Source organism: Alligator mississippiensis, chromosome 12, assembly GCF_030867095.1.
Source record: "Alligator mississippiensis isolate rAllMis1 chromosome 12, rAllMis1, whole genome shotgun sequence".
NCBI classification, from domain to species: Eukaryota; Metazoa; Chordata; order Crocodylia; family Alligatoridae; genus Alligator; species Alligator mississippiensis.
Window position 1 is genome coordinate 46,467,712 of NC_081835.1, and position 16,564 is coordinate 46,484,275.

The 16,564-nt window shown below is 53.7% G+C and overlaps 2 protein-coding genes across 10 annotated transcripts in view; one reads left to right on the forward strand and one right to left on the reverse strand.

Moving 5' to 3' along the window:
• Positions 1-5,657, forward strand: part of RAD54L2 (RAD54 like 2) — a 100,387-nt gene extending 94,730 nt beyond the window's left edge. For all 4 annotated transcript variants that reach the window (XM_059715404.1, XM_059715403.1, XM_059715402.1 and 1 more), the window contains 4 exons: positions 2,030-2,226; positions 2,847-2,936; positions 4,134-4,226; positions 4,489-5,657. In XM_059715404.1, the coding sequence (XP_059571387.1) occupies positions 2,030-2,226; positions 2,847-2,936; positions 4,134-4,226; positions 4,489-5,477 (1,369 nt within the window). In that variant the 3' untranslated portion in view covers positions 5,478-5,657. The remainder of the gene's footprint in view (positions 1-2,029; positions 2,227-2,846; positions 2,937-4,133; positions 4,227-4,488) is intronic.
• Positions 5,658-10,122: 4,465 nt separating this feature from the next.
• Positions 10,123-16,564, reverse strand: part of LOC102570282 (semaphorin-3D) — a 48,352-nt gene continuing 41,910 nt past the window's right edge. For all 6 annotated transcript variants that reach the window (XM_014600103.3, XM_019475805.2, XM_019475807.2 and 3 more), the window contains 6 exons: positions 14,815-14,903; positions 14,021-14,062; positions 13,536-13,693; positions 13,007-13,071; positions 12,540-12,673; positions 10,123-12,266 (listed from right to left, as the gene is read on the reverse strand). In XM_014600103.3, coding sequence (XP_014455589.3) covers positions 11,832-12,266; positions 12,540-12,673; positions 13,007-13,071; positions 13,536-13,693; positions 14,021-14,062; positions 14,815-14,903 — 923 coding nt within the window. In that variant the 3' untranslated portion in view covers positions 10,123-11,831. The remainder of the gene's footprint in view (positions 12,267-12,539; positions 12,674-13,006; positions 13,072-13,535; positions 13,694-14,020; positions 14,063-14,814; positions 14,904-16,564) is intronic.

Sequence of the window (16,564 nt, forward strand, 5' to 3'; positions counted from 1 at the left end):
GCCTTGACCTAAAGTGGACCCTGCACCCTCTACTCACTGCAGCAGTCTGGCAGCAGAGGCTGCTGCCTGGCTGTGACCTGCTGCCACCTGCAACAGCATCCACCCCTTTGGACCTCTAGCACCATGTCTGCATGCATGCCAGACCTGGGTGGGGACTGCCCGGCTGCCTGGGCTGTGGCATGGACACTGTAGCAGAGTCTCCTGCACCTCTGGGCCAGCTGCCATTGGGCTGTGGCTGCACAGTTGGCCTTTGTGCAGCACCACTATAATGTGTGCCCCTACCCTGCCATCTGGGCGGCTATTGGCTGGAAGGTGTGCTCAGTGTGATAGCCTGCTTTGAACTGTCAGTGCATGTTTTCCTGGCCCCAGATGGTCAGGAGGTCAGGCACCTCATTTGTCCTCCAGCTGGGTCCCCGGTGCCAGCCCTGGGCAGGCTCCTTTACCTGGGTTCCACCACTTGCCTCACTAGCAGGAGTCCTGGTGTTCCCTATTTAAAAATTTCAATTTCTCTGAAAAAACTATCCCAAACTCACTCTTTAAAATACCCCCAAATCTGTGTTCTTCCATGATTAAATGAAATACCACTATATATATATATATGGAGATCGATTGATCAGTTGGGCAATGTTTTATTGATATATTTACAATTTTAAAGCAATTTGGAAGCCTACCAGTGCCACTATCATCATAATAAAAATTCTAAATATCTGTACATTTTGGTGTTTGCTTTTGGTTTTTTAACATAGAAAAATCAAAGTTGCCATTGCCCCTTTCACTCACCAGGATGTAGCGCACTTGGCAGCACTGATATGCTAGTGCCCTGCCCCTGCCCTTGCCCCTCGCTGTCAACCCACAGCCCCTCCAGTCCCCTCACTCCTGACCTGCAGCCCCTGCCTGCTCCCCCTAGCTCCCTCCCGGCAGCATCTCCGTCCTAGCACCAGGACATGGGTCCAGCTGCAGCTGTCCCACCTGCTGCTTTGTGGCTCTGAGCGATGCCAGCCCTTGCTGTTCTGCTCTCTGCACCTGTGCCCAGGACCCAGCAATCCTCATGCTGTTTGTGGGAAGCCCTTGACTGGGGCTCAGACTGGACTGGTCAAGCTCCTTCCCTTCCAGGCCAGCCCCCCCTGCACAGGCTTTTCTAGGGGGGCTCTAATTCTGGCTCTGGTTGCCTCTCCTACTTAGAGCGTTCCCCCACCCTGTCCCCATCTCTGTCTTTCTCTCTCACACCCTACTGCCACCACCACTCCTCCCTCCGGTCCATCACACCCCCAAGGGGTTCCTGGGACCTGGAGCCCCCCCCAGATTGGGGCACATGTCTCAGCACCAATGTGTGCACGGCAGGGCTGCAATGTGGCAGCTGGCCCTGCAACTGTAGCTCCCGCCAGCAGGTCCCTCCCATCCCAAGTGGCCGGTTGGGTATGCAGGGTATGAGATTTGGGGGGGGAAGGGAATGGGGGGGTTGGGGGGTGGGTGTAGGGTCTGTGGGGCTGAGGTTGTAGGGGGTGTATGGGGCTGGTTAGGTGGGTGATGGGTTTATGAATGTGGTTTGGGGATGTAGGGTTTGTGGGTGAATTGGGGTGGGGGGGAGCTGCTCAGGAGGGGTGTGTCCCCTGCCCCCCACAGGGCGCACAGCCCCACCACACAGCACACTGACTGCCCCCCCTCCCCCCCAGCACACAGCTCCCCCGCAGCAGCAGTGGCTGTGGGGCTTTCAGGGCCTGCTACTGGCAGAGCCCCTTGCAGCGCAGCGCGGCTTCAGCTGCCTCAGACCTGATGCTGCCTGTGCGGCATGCTGCAGGCTGGGCCTGGTACAGCCCGGGGCCGTGTGCTTTTGGGCAGCACCGGGCCGCTCAGGCTGTCACTTGGTGGGGCCTGGCACCACTTGCAGTGGCCGTGCATCAGGCCACCCAAGGTTCTTCCTCCAAGTGCCCTGCGTGCTGTTTGGAAACAGCAGCACACATACAAGAGACTCACTTTGCCTCTTGAAGCACATAACTCAATTCATTCCTCTCCTTCCTTCTCCTGTTAGGCGACCAGCTCACAAGGGTGAAGACAAGCCAGTGGCAAGTGTCCGCCCTGTTCAGTCCACCCCCATTCCTATGATGCCTCGGCATGTTTCAATGGTAGGCTCGGGATCAACTTCTGGTTCCAACCCTGCTGTCAACTTCCCCATCAACTATCTACAGCGGGCTGGTGTCCTTGTCCAGAAGATAGTCACCACCACAGGTGAGTCAGGAAAAATCACATCGATTCTTCCAGTCAAGAACCTGACTGAGAGAGAGAATTGTGGGACATGGAGATGGGGTCCATCAGGATAGTGATGTACATAGGCCCCCATCCCTCTGACCCCTTTACATGGCCACTATGCCTTAGGCCACTCGTGGCGAGGCCTTGGAGCCTTCAACACCCCCATACCCACTAGGGATTTTCCTGTGCCTGGAGGAGTTGCACTGCATCTGTGCAAAGAGCAAAATAGGGCAGAGGACCTGTCCCAAACTGTTGATGGAATGAGACTTCGGGACCTTGCGCTGCAGAGCTCCAGCTGTACTACTGCCAGCACCCTCCCAGGTCCCTTCTTAAATGGGGCTTGTGTTGGTACAACTTGTCTTTTATTTCTCCTGAACCTTCCTCCTCCCAGGGCTGGCCCTCTCAGGCTCTCAGTCTCAAGATTTACCCTCTAGTTCCTAATCCTTCTGTGTTGCTTATAATTAAAGGTAGGGTTCCCATCTTGCAGGATGGAGCCAACTGTGAGGTGAAAAAATTTACTTCTGGGCTTTCTCCCTTTTCTGTTGTTGGGGGCCTGTTGCGTAACTTTACAACCACTGTTCTCACTTTGCCCCCACCAGATATTGTGATTCCAGGGACAAACACATCCACCGATGTGCAGGCAAGGATCAGTGCTGGTGAGAGCATCCACATAATCCGTGGGACGAAAGGTAAATCCCTCTCTTGGGGGAGAAGTAAGTGCCCTGAGAGACCAGAGTTCCTGTTCCCAGTGCTCTGCCACAGGATGCGTTTAATAAAGAGAATCTCTTCCAAAGCTTCAGGATTATGAAGGATCAGAGCTATTTAGTTTGTCAGTTTAACCATCCCACAGAGACGAAAGACACTAGGCCACTGGCACTGTAATTTCCCACCCACTCCAAAGCCCAGATCCATGTATCCAGACTGCTCCTCTTGAAGCCCTCTCCATCCTTCCCTCACAAAGAGGACAAGAGAGAATTGGAGCTGTAGGTTAGTTCCTCATTACACTGTCTCCCTCTTTCCTGTCATGTTTGGGGAATGGATAGCTTAACCTACTGACGCAACTGCAGTTAATGGAGAAGTTGACTGACAGAGCTGGAGGTGGGACAGGGCATTCTCAGTGGAGAATTCATGCACTGTGAAACCAAAGTCCTCCCAACATTGGCAATGGTATTGTTTCTTAGGAACAGTCAAGAAGCCTACTCAACAAAAACCACACGCAAGTAGTGCATGAGTGTCCTAGAAATGCACACAGATACACAGCCAGACAGTACTGACCAAGAGAGTGGAACCAAGGCTGTTGCTTTTAGGCCAGAAATAACCTGATATGTCCATACCTCTTAAGAGGAGTGGGATGAGGGGAAGGGATTTGGGTCCTGCAGTGACTGCTGATAGTTCTGCTGGGTGCAGCCTTGTAGCTGAGGGAGGCCAGGCTTCTGGTGCTTTGGTTTGAGGGATGGGAGAAGAGGCACCAAGAGAACCAGCCTGCATCTGCCTCAAGGTATTCCATTGTTTACTGGGGACCATAAGCAGCCCAGAGCTGCTGTCCTCTGTGATAAAGGAGCTTCAGCACCTGCATTTTGCAGCCCGCTTTGCTTATAAGGATTATGACCCACTGGCTGCTAGTGTGTTGCCAGCACCACCCTCTGCTGGGCAGAGTTTGGGTGCCCATATTTGTCTGCATTGGGTCCATAAATCTTTGAGGCTGGCACAACATTGTGACTATACTGTGTTGCCTAAGGATAACGCTCCCAGATGGCACTTAAAGAAATCAGACACATTTGGGGATCAAGGGCTGGTGCCTCCCTACTTCTGTTCTGCCCTTCCCTTGTGGGTGGAAGTGCGCACCCCAGGCTGGGCTCTGATTCCGGCTTCTCTTTCTGTTCCAGGGACATACATCCGGACCAGCGATGGGCGCATTTTTGCTATCCGCACCACTGGGAAGCCAAAGAGCAATGAAGACCATCGAGCAGCTGCCTCAGGTGGGAATCCAAGAGCTTTAGGCTGGATTCACTTACAAGTGCTGTCCTTTTTGGAGTTTCTATAGGGTATATATCCCTGTGCTGCCCTCCCCAAGCCTGCAGTTACAGAACACTTGCTTTCATCCCTGGCCCAGATGATCCTCTATTAATAGTCTCATAGTTACCCCATATCCAGTTGGTTACTTCCATCTCCTCTCATTGTCCAGCCCTGTGATGTTTCCCTGGGCTGTCATTCTCACCTACTCCATCTTTTTATCTCCAGGCTCCCAGGGCCCGTCTCTTGAATCCACGAGCAACGGCAGACACAGTGCCTCCTCACCTAAGCTCCCCAACACTGAGGAGCTCACTCGACCCATTTCCCCAGACAGCCCAGAGATCATCAGCGAGCTGCAGCAGTACGCAGAGGCAGCTGCTGCCCGGGAGTCTCGCCACAGCTCCCCCAGCACTAACGCAGTGCAAGGACACCCTGCCCGGACAGACAGCCTGGCCCCCTTGGCAGCCCGGGGAGCTGAGCAGCGGTCTGGGATCCATTGCTTGGCTCCCTCAGGTTCTTCAGCCCTGCCAGCTGCCAGCCAACATGTTGATGGCCACACAGCACTGGACTTGAGGGGCAACAAGCGCAAATCAACATCGCCTTCTGTCCCGGAGGAACATGCCCGTCGGCAGCAAAAAAAGCGCCAGCTGCCAACGGCGGTTCAGCCGTTGGAACACGGGTACCCAGTCTCTGGTGGGTTCACCATGCCTCCTGTCTCTCTAAACCACAACCTAACCCATCCGTTTGTCCCCCAAGCAGGAAACTCCTTGTACATGGGCACTGGCTCCTCCTACTACCAGCTGCCCAATTTTCTCTCAGATCCTCACCTGGTGTTCCCTGTGACTACTGACCCTCTGCTGACAGCTGGCACAGCCAGCTCCTCTGCTGCTACCTCAGCCACAGCCAGCGTCCCCCCATTCATGCTCAACCCCTCTGTGACGGGGATGCTGCCCAACTACTCACTTCCCTTCACGCAGTCACTCCTGCCCGAGCCCAGGATGTTTGCTCCTTTCCCTGCCCCTGTCCTGCCAGGCGGCCTTTCCAGGAGCATGGCATCTGCCTACCCTGGCTACATGTCCCCTCAATCGGGTTACCCGGCCGGGGGCCTCCTTCGGTCCCAGGTGCCTCAGTTTGAATCCCAGGAGGTCCCAGAGGTGGGATGCAGCTCCAATGATGAGGACAAAGACGACGATGTTATAGAGATCACAGGGAAATAATGGGCCCGGCTCCTGCTAGATCTTAACTCAGCCAGGAGGCAAGTGTTGCAGGACCTTTTGGAGTCAGGATTTCACCTCCAGGATATGGCAGCAGGGGTGGAGGAGGATACCAAGTGGGTGGCATTAGTAGAGATGGAGGATCTGCATTGTAGTGGGGGTGGGGAAGGGTGAGGAAATACATGGAATGGACCTACAATGGGGGGGGGGGAGTGTGAACTGGGGGAGGGAAGCAGCAATGCAAACCATAGGAGTGCCTCCCTTGCTTCCTCTCCCTTGCTATCCATCCGTCTGTCTGTCTGTCTTGTCTGAAAGGGAAACCTGATATTGCGATTCGGAGCCCCTCCTCAGGCCTGGAGACATGGGGTCAACTGCTGTCTGTGGAAGAGCTCCCTCTCACACAAACTGCCTTATCTGTGAAGTTCTCTGGCTCAAGGAGGCACAGGGTGGGGGGCGCCCCAGCAGAGGGTGGTGGTGGAGAGCAGTTTTAATGGGGGGACCAGGGTGGGGGGGAGGGAGGAGCAAGCTAGATATGTGTAAAGCGGGAGGGTCAGCGGGTGGGTGGGGGGTCCATGTAAAAAACAATTTGTTTTTCATCCTCTTAAAATTCAAAACAAACTAGTCTGACAGCTGGTGCTGGCACCTGTGGGCTGGTGACATGGCCAGGGAATGCTGACATGCGACTCTCCAGTTGTCTTTCCTCAGGAGCTGTCTCTAGGATTCCCATTGAAGCAGGTTGATCTGTGGTTTCAGGCAGGGGTGGATTCATGCGCCGAGGCTGTTTGAGGACTCCCCCATTTTCAGCACTGGTCCAGGCGAGGTGAGGGGTGTGGCACCATGTTGCAGGGGGGACAAGAAAGTGGGAATAAGAGGTCTGGTTGGACTCTCATCGCCCCCCAGCAGTGAAACAGTTTGAAAAGGGAGACAAGGGTGGACCCAGTGCCCGTTTCTGTTGACTCTGATCGGAGTGACTCCCCTCTCCACAGCCCCTGCTTTAATTTATTTCATGAAGGCAAATATTTATTGTTTGGAGTGGGGGACTTTTTTTTCTTTCTCTTTTCTATTAATTTTCATGCTCTTAAAAAAGCAAAAGTAAGAAAGTTCTGGCCTCCAGAATGCCACAGTGGAACAGCAAAGGGATAGCACCGCCCTCTTGTACCAAGTAATCACTGTGACACCATAAGGATGAAAGAGTGAAGGGATGCCCTGCCTTTGAGAGAGGGGCTGCCTCCACTGCTTTCAGGTGGGGTCAGGGAGCTCGTGGCAACAGGGAGGGACCTGAGCATCACAGTGCTCTAAAACCAGTTTGCTCAGCCCCTGGCAAGAGGAAAAACTTTGTGCCACTAGCAGGCACTTCCCCCACCACCTGACACAGAGAGTGCTACTGTCAGGCTCTGAATCCAGCTGTTCACAGCAGGAGAGTTGTCATGTAGGAGTAAAGAGGGAGGGAAGGTCCCTGGAATAAAAAGACACTGAGCTGTACTGGGAGCTTGTCTTGGGGTGGGGGATAGGGGTCTTGGTTCAAATTCTGCTCTGGGATTTGAGGTGCCATGCTTGCATGAGTTCACAACTGGAGCTGGACTGTCTGCCTTTGTCTGTGGGGAGTGTGTGTGTGGGTGGGTGGGGTAACAAGTGAGTGTATTAGCAGTCTGAAATATTAGAAGCTCAGTGCCAGCTCTGTGTGGCCATCTCCAGGAAAGGGGGGGGGAGAGTTTTCTTGTGTTTAAATATCCTTGGAATGTGGCCTAGGCCATTTGACCAATGGTAGTTATTGGTACAAATTTGTAGTAAGGAAGTCTCCATACTTGAGTCCATGACGCAGTCACTGCGGTCTGTTTAGACCAGCTGAGTTTAGGAGAGAGGTGGTGCTGCTTTATTTTGAGAAGACTGTGTTGGGGAGTGTGTCTTGTTTCACAAAAGTCTGATGTTATGGGGCTTTCACAGTGTCTCTGTATGTAATGGACATTGTCAGACACAGCCACACCATTCATAGAAGCCTTAGATCTACAGTTTAGCTATGCAAATTATTTTAATTATTTAAAAAGAACAGACATTAAAATAGTGCTTTCTTTAATATATTTTAGAACTTGGAAACTGGGAGAGGGGAGGTTCTTGAGAGAACTTCTGGGGAACTAGTCTTTGGAGGCACCATGGGAATTGAAACACACACACTCTCCCTCTCTTTTCTCTTCTCTCTCTTTCTCTCTTCTCTCCCTGGCTCCAATGACAACAGCAAAGCAAACTCAGCCCTGGTGCCCATGCAAGGTTGTCCAAAGACTTGACAATGCTGCATCTGTGAGTCATGCCCTTGTGTGGTTTGTGTGCAAAGTCCTAAGACACTGATTGTATTCCACAAGCTCCCCTAGGTGTCTGTGTCCCTGTGGAACTGGATGCTCTTTGGTGAGAACACAAAGTTTTCTAATCCTCAGGTGTCTAAACAGTGCCCATAAAAGTATTGGACTCGGATGGGAACAAAGACCTAACTGCAAGGACTTTAGTTGCTTTGTGGTCTGTACTAGGTAGCAGGGCTAGTCTGAGTGATCATGCTTATTATAACTGTTAATGGGGGTATTTTGTGCATCTATCCTGGGTAGAGCTGAGACCAAAAGTTTGTATCAGGTGGTAACTTTTTCTCCTGACTCTACTAATCATGTCTCAAGGACAGCACCAGAGGCTTCTGTAGGGCCTTCTCGCCAGCACTGAATTGGGCAGGCCTCTGGCACAAACCTGCTCTGATGGATGGAATATGCTAACGTTTCTGGTCATGGGCACACCTGGGAGAGTAATCTGATGAAGCACTGTAATCATAGGAAAGGGAGATAGCCATAGGAAATGTACACCTGTAATGTACTTCTCCAGTCACTGAGTGGCAGGCTTTGTTTCTCTTCCTCCAAGCAGGTAGGGGAAGGCCACATTTATATGAGGCTGATTCTTGCACTCAGCCAACAGGGCTGGGAAAGACTTCATGACTGCTTCATTGTGTGTTGCCTCTTTAAAGTGACCCTGGTCAAGAGGGACCTTCCTTGTCCTTGACAAACTTTTCACTTGTGTCTGACTGTTTATAGTACAGTCATTAAAGTTCTCCACCTCCATGAACTACTTATTAGAGACTGCTGTACTCACTGGGGGAGTTCTCATCTTTGTAAGTGCCTGGGCTGAGCCTCCATCCTGTTCTCCAGCCAGCACTTGAGCAGCTGGTCCCTCCATCTCTACCATGCAGCCCAACAGACATCCACACTCCCTCCTCCTGGTTTCCCTGGGTCACCCCTCCAAAGGGAGGCAGAGTTTTAAAGATCAACCCCCTTGACTGGACAACATTACAGCTGCCATCAGAGTGCTGGGCAAGAGATTCCCTGCAGAGAAGGAAGTGAGGAGCCTTTCTGTGCCCCATGTGTTCTGGTAGTGCTGAAAACATCCCCACCTCCACAATGCTAACCCCTGAAGTCTCCCAGGAAGTTGCAGAGCTGGTTATGCTGAGGGCAAAAGGAGCAGGAAACACAGCTCATCACGATTCTTCAGTGATGCTTACCGAAAAAGCTTGAAAGGTTCCTTTGCTGCTTGTAAGTCACGAGAATGTCCTGGCTCTTGAGAGCAGGCATGAGTAATGGACCTCCTGAGTCTTCAGCCATAGCACTCTCACTGTCCCTCACATGTCCCCATGGGTTTCTGCTTTCCCCCATCCTCTCCAGTGGCCCATAGTCATGCTTTGAGGCATCCTCTCTGCTTTCCTTATCTTAGTGTGGGGACTTTATTTGTATGAACTGGATTTTCCTTTCACTGCTGGACTTATGACTCCTAACCACCTAACCAAAGCGCCTGATAACTCCTATTTGGGCTGCAGGGAACAGTGAGAATAGAAACACAAGACTGCTAGAGCAGGTAGACACTAGGGAACTTTCCTGAGCCCAGCACAGGATCCTGGGGTAGCACGTTGGTTGTTTCTACTCAGTATATCAATAAGTCAAATCAGCTATTAGTGTTTCTATAGCAGCTTCCGGACTGGCAGGGATGGTACCACTACAAGACGTGAACACAGGGTTAGGGTGGGAGGTGACCTTGTACTTCAATGTGACCTAGGACTATATTGGCTCTACCTGGTCCTGGTTTATGATTGGGCTACAGAGAAGAGCTAGTTTGGTTTCTCATGCAGCTCCATGGATGTGGAGGGATGGAGCTGGGTGAATATGGCGCAACAGCTGATGGCTAATTTAGAGAAAATCATGGTCAGGTAGTGGAGACTGCACACAGAAACAGGTGAAATAAGCAACTATTCACAGTTGATGCATTTCTTGACTTGTCTGGGTAAAATCCAGTAATCCATGTTTAGGGGTAACAGGTGTGGGGTGGCGTGAGAATTTAGCCAAACTAGACACACTGGGAATGGCTCATTGAATTTGAATAGGCAAAGGAACTCACCTGCAAAGAGAGGATGGATTTAAGTGGAGGAGAATCAACAGACTGGCGGGGGCGGGCAGAAGTCCCCATTCCCCTGTGCTGAAATAATGCCACTAACAGCTGCCTGCAGCTGCACTGCTTCTTGGGTCATCCTGTAGTGTTAGCATCCAGCTTGCATTCAGGAGCTCTCTGGTAGATCCACTTGTAGAGGGGAGTGTGAGTGAATCCATTGATTTTTGGGTTTCTTTCTTTGTTTTTGTTTTTTTTTAAATACCGCCTTAGTTTGTGGCCTGTCTTTTGTGATTGGAAGGAGGCATGTCTGTAGCACGGCGGGTCGCTCGGGCGGCTGCACGCACGATCATGTGCTTCCCTCTTCTCTGTCTAGCGGGATGTGCTCGCCTGATTTCCCAGAACAGAGACTTTGAACAATTTGTTGTTTATATGATGTATTTATTTTTACTTGTGTTTCATGTCATTTTTTAAAAAAATAAATTGTAACTTGGTATAGCTGCCTATGGGATCACTTGCTTCTCCTGCTGTGAAACATTCAGAACCAGAGCAGGGATCTTGGGCTGCAGGAGGTCTGGTATGGATGTTCATGCGCACATGCACTCATCTCAGCCCCAGCTCTGGGTGCCAGGGGTGTCAGAAGAGGCTTAGTGAGCTTGATTGTGCTGGAGGGAGTGGAATAAGGGATCACTCAGTTCAGCAGAGCACCTTGGCACATGTGTTAAGAGTCAGTGACTTACTGGAACCTGCGGTGCATTGTGGAAGTGGGGCTCAAGGAACCATCACTGTGGTCAACAATAAGTTAAATCTAGTCCCTGTCAAACAGCCACTGACTGGTTGCTTTGCTCAGTTGCTTTGATTCACCTGCTAAAGTCTGACGCTCTTGACAATGTAGCGCAAGGGTATTCTTATTGCAGAGGATTTTCCCCCTGGCAGGAGCAGCCCAGGGCTGACCCTTACTTGTTACAAAGTGCATTTAGTGAGGTAGTGGCCTTGTTTTAGATAAGCTGGTTCACAAGCCCCCAGGTGGGAGCGGGGGTGAGCTGCGAAGCAGCTGCCAGCCTGAACCTGCAGGAATACCCAGTGCAGCTGGGAGAACAGTACTGGAAAGGATTTTTCCTGCAGGTTTGGAGAATGACCTCTGCCCAAGCTCGTTGCTGTGGAAGAGGCCCACAGAGGCCAGAGATGTTTGCATCTCTGAGGTCTGTGAAGACGGTGTCTGATCTGAACTGCCCCTGCTGAACTGCCCCAGCATGTCCTGTTTCCACCTGCCACTTCCACAGGGAAAATTAGTCAATGCCTGAGGCACTTTCCAAGTAGAACTGGGATTAGAGCTGCCTTGCCCTGCCCTGTGCTCCAGCCACTGTACCAGGCAGCGTCCTGCCTTGCAAGGCCCCCTCCAAGGGGCTGGACTGGGGGGCAGCCCACATTGGGACTAGGTCTGCATTTCATGCAATGTAATGGCAGCCTGCAAGTGGCTGGCAAGAAACAGGAGGGGCCGTTCTTCCTCTTCAGTATTTATTTTTAAGAAGAATCATAAGAAAAATAACGAGAAAAATGCAGGGAATAAATACTTCATGGTATGTAGATACTGTCAATCCCCTGGTCAGGTCAGTCTTGCTCAGCAGGCTTTGTAACCAGCTGCCTGCTCCAGGGCAGGGGCTGGGTCCCCTGTACTTGCTCACTGCCAGACTTGGCTGTTCCATGGGGCTGTGGGTGTCCCAGTGTTTCTGGTGTCTTCACCATCCCCACCAGGCTCAGGAAAAGAAGGGAGAAGGGCAAAGTCATGTCTGAGGTAGTCAACAGCAGGTCCTTAAGTTTTTGAGCAAGCATCTGGAGCTGGTAGTGGCAGGCAGGGTGGGCATTTAGAAAGGCCCCAGGCACACAGCCAACCAGAGAGAGAGAGGCTTTCATGCCCTCCTGAGCCCATGTGGCACAAAGATCAGAGCAGTTTCAAGCTGCTTCCTTGTGCTGAGTGGGGCCAGGATGCCGGCGCACCCTGCCTTTCTTGCCTTCCAGGGAGTGCTGCTGCCACTTCTGGTTCCAGGCCTTTTGCCGCTGCCTCTCCTGGTGCCGCAGAGCACTGCAGTATTCACTGAGGCTGGTGCCTGGTGGCCCCAGGGCCCGTGGGTACCCCTTGTAGTGGAACTGCTCTGCGATGCCAGGCATGGCACTCTGGCGGCTCCCTCCTGCCTCCATGGCCTTGCTCCACTTGGAAGGTGGGGCCTCCATCACCTCGTGCCCAATGACACGGAGGGTGTAGCGTGCAAGGGGGCGGGAGAAGGAGCGCTCCACCGCCTGGCACTCATACAGCCCTGCGTCCTCTCTCGCCAGCTGGCGGATCAGGAGCCCCTGCTCGAGGATGGAGATGCGGTCGTTCTTCCTAACCTGGAGCAAATGCAGGAGGCGGGGGGCTCTGAGCTGCAGCTTGGTGCAGGGGCTGCAGCTCAGCCAAAATGTCTGCAGGGGTTTTATGAGGCTGAGCTGGGAAGGGGGTGGGGCTGTTGTGGGCAAAGAACGGAGGCCTGCACAGCGTCTCTTCCTCAGCTGCAGAGAGGCCCAGGCACCTTCCCTGCCCCCACCCAGGGCACTGGCCAAGAGACCTGGGCACTGTCCCCTGACCCAGACAGCCTAGCCCTGAGCCATTTACTTCCCCTGTACCTCTTCCAGCACTGCTGCCCTGCTGTGCTGCATGAGCCACCGCGTGGCCGTCTGAGGAGAGTGGGCCGCGCACTCCAGGAACGTGGAGTTGTTCTCCACCCCGAACACCAGCTTTTCCTCGGCTGCAGGGAGCCCTGTGCGAGGGGGGAGCAAAGGAGGGGGCACAGGGTAGGGGGAGCCCTGCCAGGGCTGGGACCTGCTACTGCAAGACCCTCCTCTTGAGCCAGCAGCAGGCTCTGCCCCACAGATTCCTCCCCCAGCATCCCTCAACTGCCACCTGAACCACTGCTGCTCCAAGGGGCAGGAGCTGACATTGCACCAATGCCATGCTGTGCTGCCTCACTCCCAGCTGCCCCTTCTGCCCAGGGCCCTTGTGCCCACCTTCCCCCTCATCTACAGCAGGAAAGAAGAGCCCAGAGAAGGCACCACACTGGTGCTGGGTGGGTGTGACCATGGCTGACTCTCACCCTCTGTGGTGTCCTGGCACTGGCTGGCTGGATCAGCCTTCAGCACATCTTGGCACCGCGCTCGCCTGCAGGGAGGGGAATGAGACCACCCAGTTGGTCAGCTGGGTACCTGCAGCATCTCCTGGTGATGCATGGTCTGTGTACAGGAAGCTTGTTGGCAGGACTGCATGTGGGGAGCCCAAGAGTGGAGTTGAGGGGTGGGTCTGGGGGGGTGGGGGCAGAGTGGCAGTGGCAGGGCTGTGGGTATGGGGGAACCAGGGCAAGATGAAGGAACAATGGCAGGGCTGTCTGAAGCCTACGCCAGGGCTAGGCAGGGGCTGCTGCAGTGCAGAGCTGCTCACTGGGTTGGCTTGGGGAAGCTGCTGCCAGTGCCATATCTCATGCCAGCTGATAGTGCTTGTAGCTGGGAAGGGTGTCAGGGGAGCTAGGTAACTTGCCCTAGCCCTTCTCTCTCTGCCACATGCAGACATAGCTGCCATCCCTGGGTGGGCAGTGCAGGGCTGGGAGCACGATCAGGGCTGGGTCTCACCTCTTCTCAATCAGCGGGTGGGGGCTGCAAGCCTTGCCATCCCAGGTGCAGTAGGGGTCCCTGCCCAAGCAGCAGTCGGTGCAGGCCTTGCCATAGAGCTCACAGCGATGCAGGGAGAGTTGGACCAGCCCATGGGCATTGCTCACAAATAGCTCCTGCTGCTCACAGAACCAGGACAGCGGCACTTACCTGGGTGCTCCTGTCCCCAGCCCAGCTGGCCCCAGGGCTCTGGGGCAGGGTGAACCAAGAGCCAAGCCTCCCCATGGGAGAAGCAATTGGGTCACATGTGGCTGTAAATTAGTGTAGGGCACCCTCCTCTTGTCCTGCAGCTGGGTTGTGCCAGTGCCCTGGAGCAGGGATCCCATTGCCTGAGCCCAGGAGGCTGGTCCCCCAGCACACACGCCACAGACAGGAGCAACAGGGCCCTGGCCTGGTGGGGCCTGCAGGCAGGACTGGGTCTCAGAAAACAGCTTGTGAGGACTCACCCGCTTCGGCGAAAACTGCATGTCCAGGATGGGCAAGGGCACCTATGACAGAATGGACATCACTACAGTGGGAGGACACAATAGTTGTGCTCAGCCAAGGCAGCCCAGGCTGTGCTGGGTTCCCCTAACACACAAGCAGTGAGAGGGTTAAATCCAGGAGGGCTGTGGCCACCATTCCCAGCTGGGCTGTTACAAGACCCCTTTGCAGAGACCGGCAGCGTGCCCCCAGGGGGGAAGTGTGCAGGGCAGGCTGGTTTGAGCAAATAACTGGGTTGCCCCAAATCCAATCTCAGCCCTGGCCAAAGACTCTCAGCCATGCTTGGGTTGGGAAGTAGCCGTGTCACAGTCTGACTAGTGCTGCAGCTTCTGCCTCATGGTTCAGCCCATGTTTCGACCCTGCCCAGACTCAATTATTTGCTTCTGACCTCAGATGCAGGGAAAGGACCTGAGGCCTCCATTGCTGACTTGTACAATGGGCATGTACAGGTACCACTGAGAGGCACCAGAGAGCATAACAGTGAAGCTGCAGTGCCCTACAGAGGCTTGCCGGGTACCTGTGGTGACTAAGGTGAGAGCCCACTGCAGCCTGGCTGCAGGCGCTGCAGGAGAGCAGGGCTGACTGCCAGCTTCAGCCATCACCACCTGTTCCTCACGTGATGCAGACACCACCTCCCCAGCAGAGGAAGGACCCAGGCTCTCAGCCTTCTGCTGCAGGGTGCTGTCTGTGTAGGGTCTGCTCCTGGAGAAGCCAGAAGGGCCCCACAGGGCAGGGCTGGTGGAAGCATCTGAAGTACCTTAGAGATGCTGATCTCCTCCAGGCTGATCTCCTCACTGTCCTGGCCTCCCCCACTGGCGACTGCCACCTTCAGCACTTTGCCTTCATCTGTGGAAGCAACAGTGGGAGGAGGTGTCATGGGGGGGGAGGATAGGGCACCCCTGCCACAGTGAATCCCCTGCCTACTGCTTGGGAGAAGCATTGTAGTGTGGCTTGGCTTCTACAGCTGGCCCCAGACAGGAGTCCCCATAGGGCACTTAGGTGGGACAGCTGAGCCCTTGTTCCTCTTAAACCACACCATGAGGCATCTCTTGTTGGATGCTGGTTTTGGCAGGACACTTTCCTGCCTGGCTGAGGTAGTGATTTTTAGAGACATCCCCCTGTGCCCCCAGCTTACAGGCAGGGACAGACAGACAGAACCCCGATGGGCTGATCCTTGCTTTTTGTGGCTTCACCAATTTCTTCTGCATTGTGTTTCCAGCCGTTGTAGCGCTGATGGGAGCACCCACCCCTCTAGCATTGCACAGAGGCAGCCACATTGAGTAGTGCACAAAGGTTGTGCCCAGTGCAGGGATGTTCAGAAAGAGGCAGGGAGGTCTTCAGAGCAGCTCCCACCACTACACCACAGGGCACTCTTATGCATGAAACCCACCGGAGTTTCCCTAAGAAGAGGCTAAGTGGGAAATATAGCCACAATTAAAGCCCAGCCATCTGGAGCTGGGTACCAGTAGGCTCGGAGTCCTCCACATGTGATCTGAGATAGCATCTTGTTGGGGTTGTCCTGACCAGCTCCAGAGCTAAGCCAGATGCCAACCTGGCCCCACCTTAGCTGAGGAAGGCCTATCTCCATCATGGTGCTGGAGAGCTGCCCAAGGCACTCACTGGCAAAGACTTAAATGTGTAACCTCAAAGAGCAGGGGAGCTTATATGAAGTATTTTAACCAATAGGAAAATGACACAAGGCATTTTTACCAATAAGCTGGCAGTATGCAGACTTTTGGAGTCAGGTGCTTTCCCTGCTGACCTAGGGATGCAAGCCAGCCTCTTCTGTCTCCTGATAGAAGGACTATGTCTCGGCCCCCCCTGCCTCCAATCTGGGAGTCACTGGAGTGTCTAAGCCTGCCCTCGAGAAGGTTCCCCAAGCCCAAGTCAAAGCCTGCAACCTCATGGTTTAATGAGTTAGTTGCAGAGCCAAGTGCCAGTCTCTGGAGCAGTTCTGGGGAGGCCAAAAGTCTGTAGCAGGTGCATCTCTAGGAAGGGTGGGAAGTGTGGGCCATAATGCTCTCACCAGCAAGAACCTGAGCACTCTCTTTGAGCACATCTACACGCAGCACGGCTGAAATGCAGCCACCTCTGCAGCAACCTACTCCAGGAAGGCAACAACCAGCTGGAGCGCAGCACAATAGTAGAGTGAATGGAAAGTCTGCCTCAGGTATGAGGTCATGCCCCATCTCAAACCCCACATCTTCCAATATCCAAGCAGGACCCCAAACTTCAAGTTCTCACCTGAGCCACCCACTGACACAGGTTGGCTGGAACTTAGTTTCTCTCCAAGGATACGGGGCTGAGCTGACCATGCTAGGATCAGAGCCTGTTGACTCAGAGACCCTGGGGAACTGGATATCCTCCAAGACTATATGGAAAACCCTACAGTTACCCAGGAATGCTACAGCTTGCAGTCTGTGTAGTCTGTGCTGCATTCATAGGAGCAGGGGAGGTTTTATAGCAGGAGGAGGGGAAATGCAAAGGAGGACCACTGCAGAGGTCAC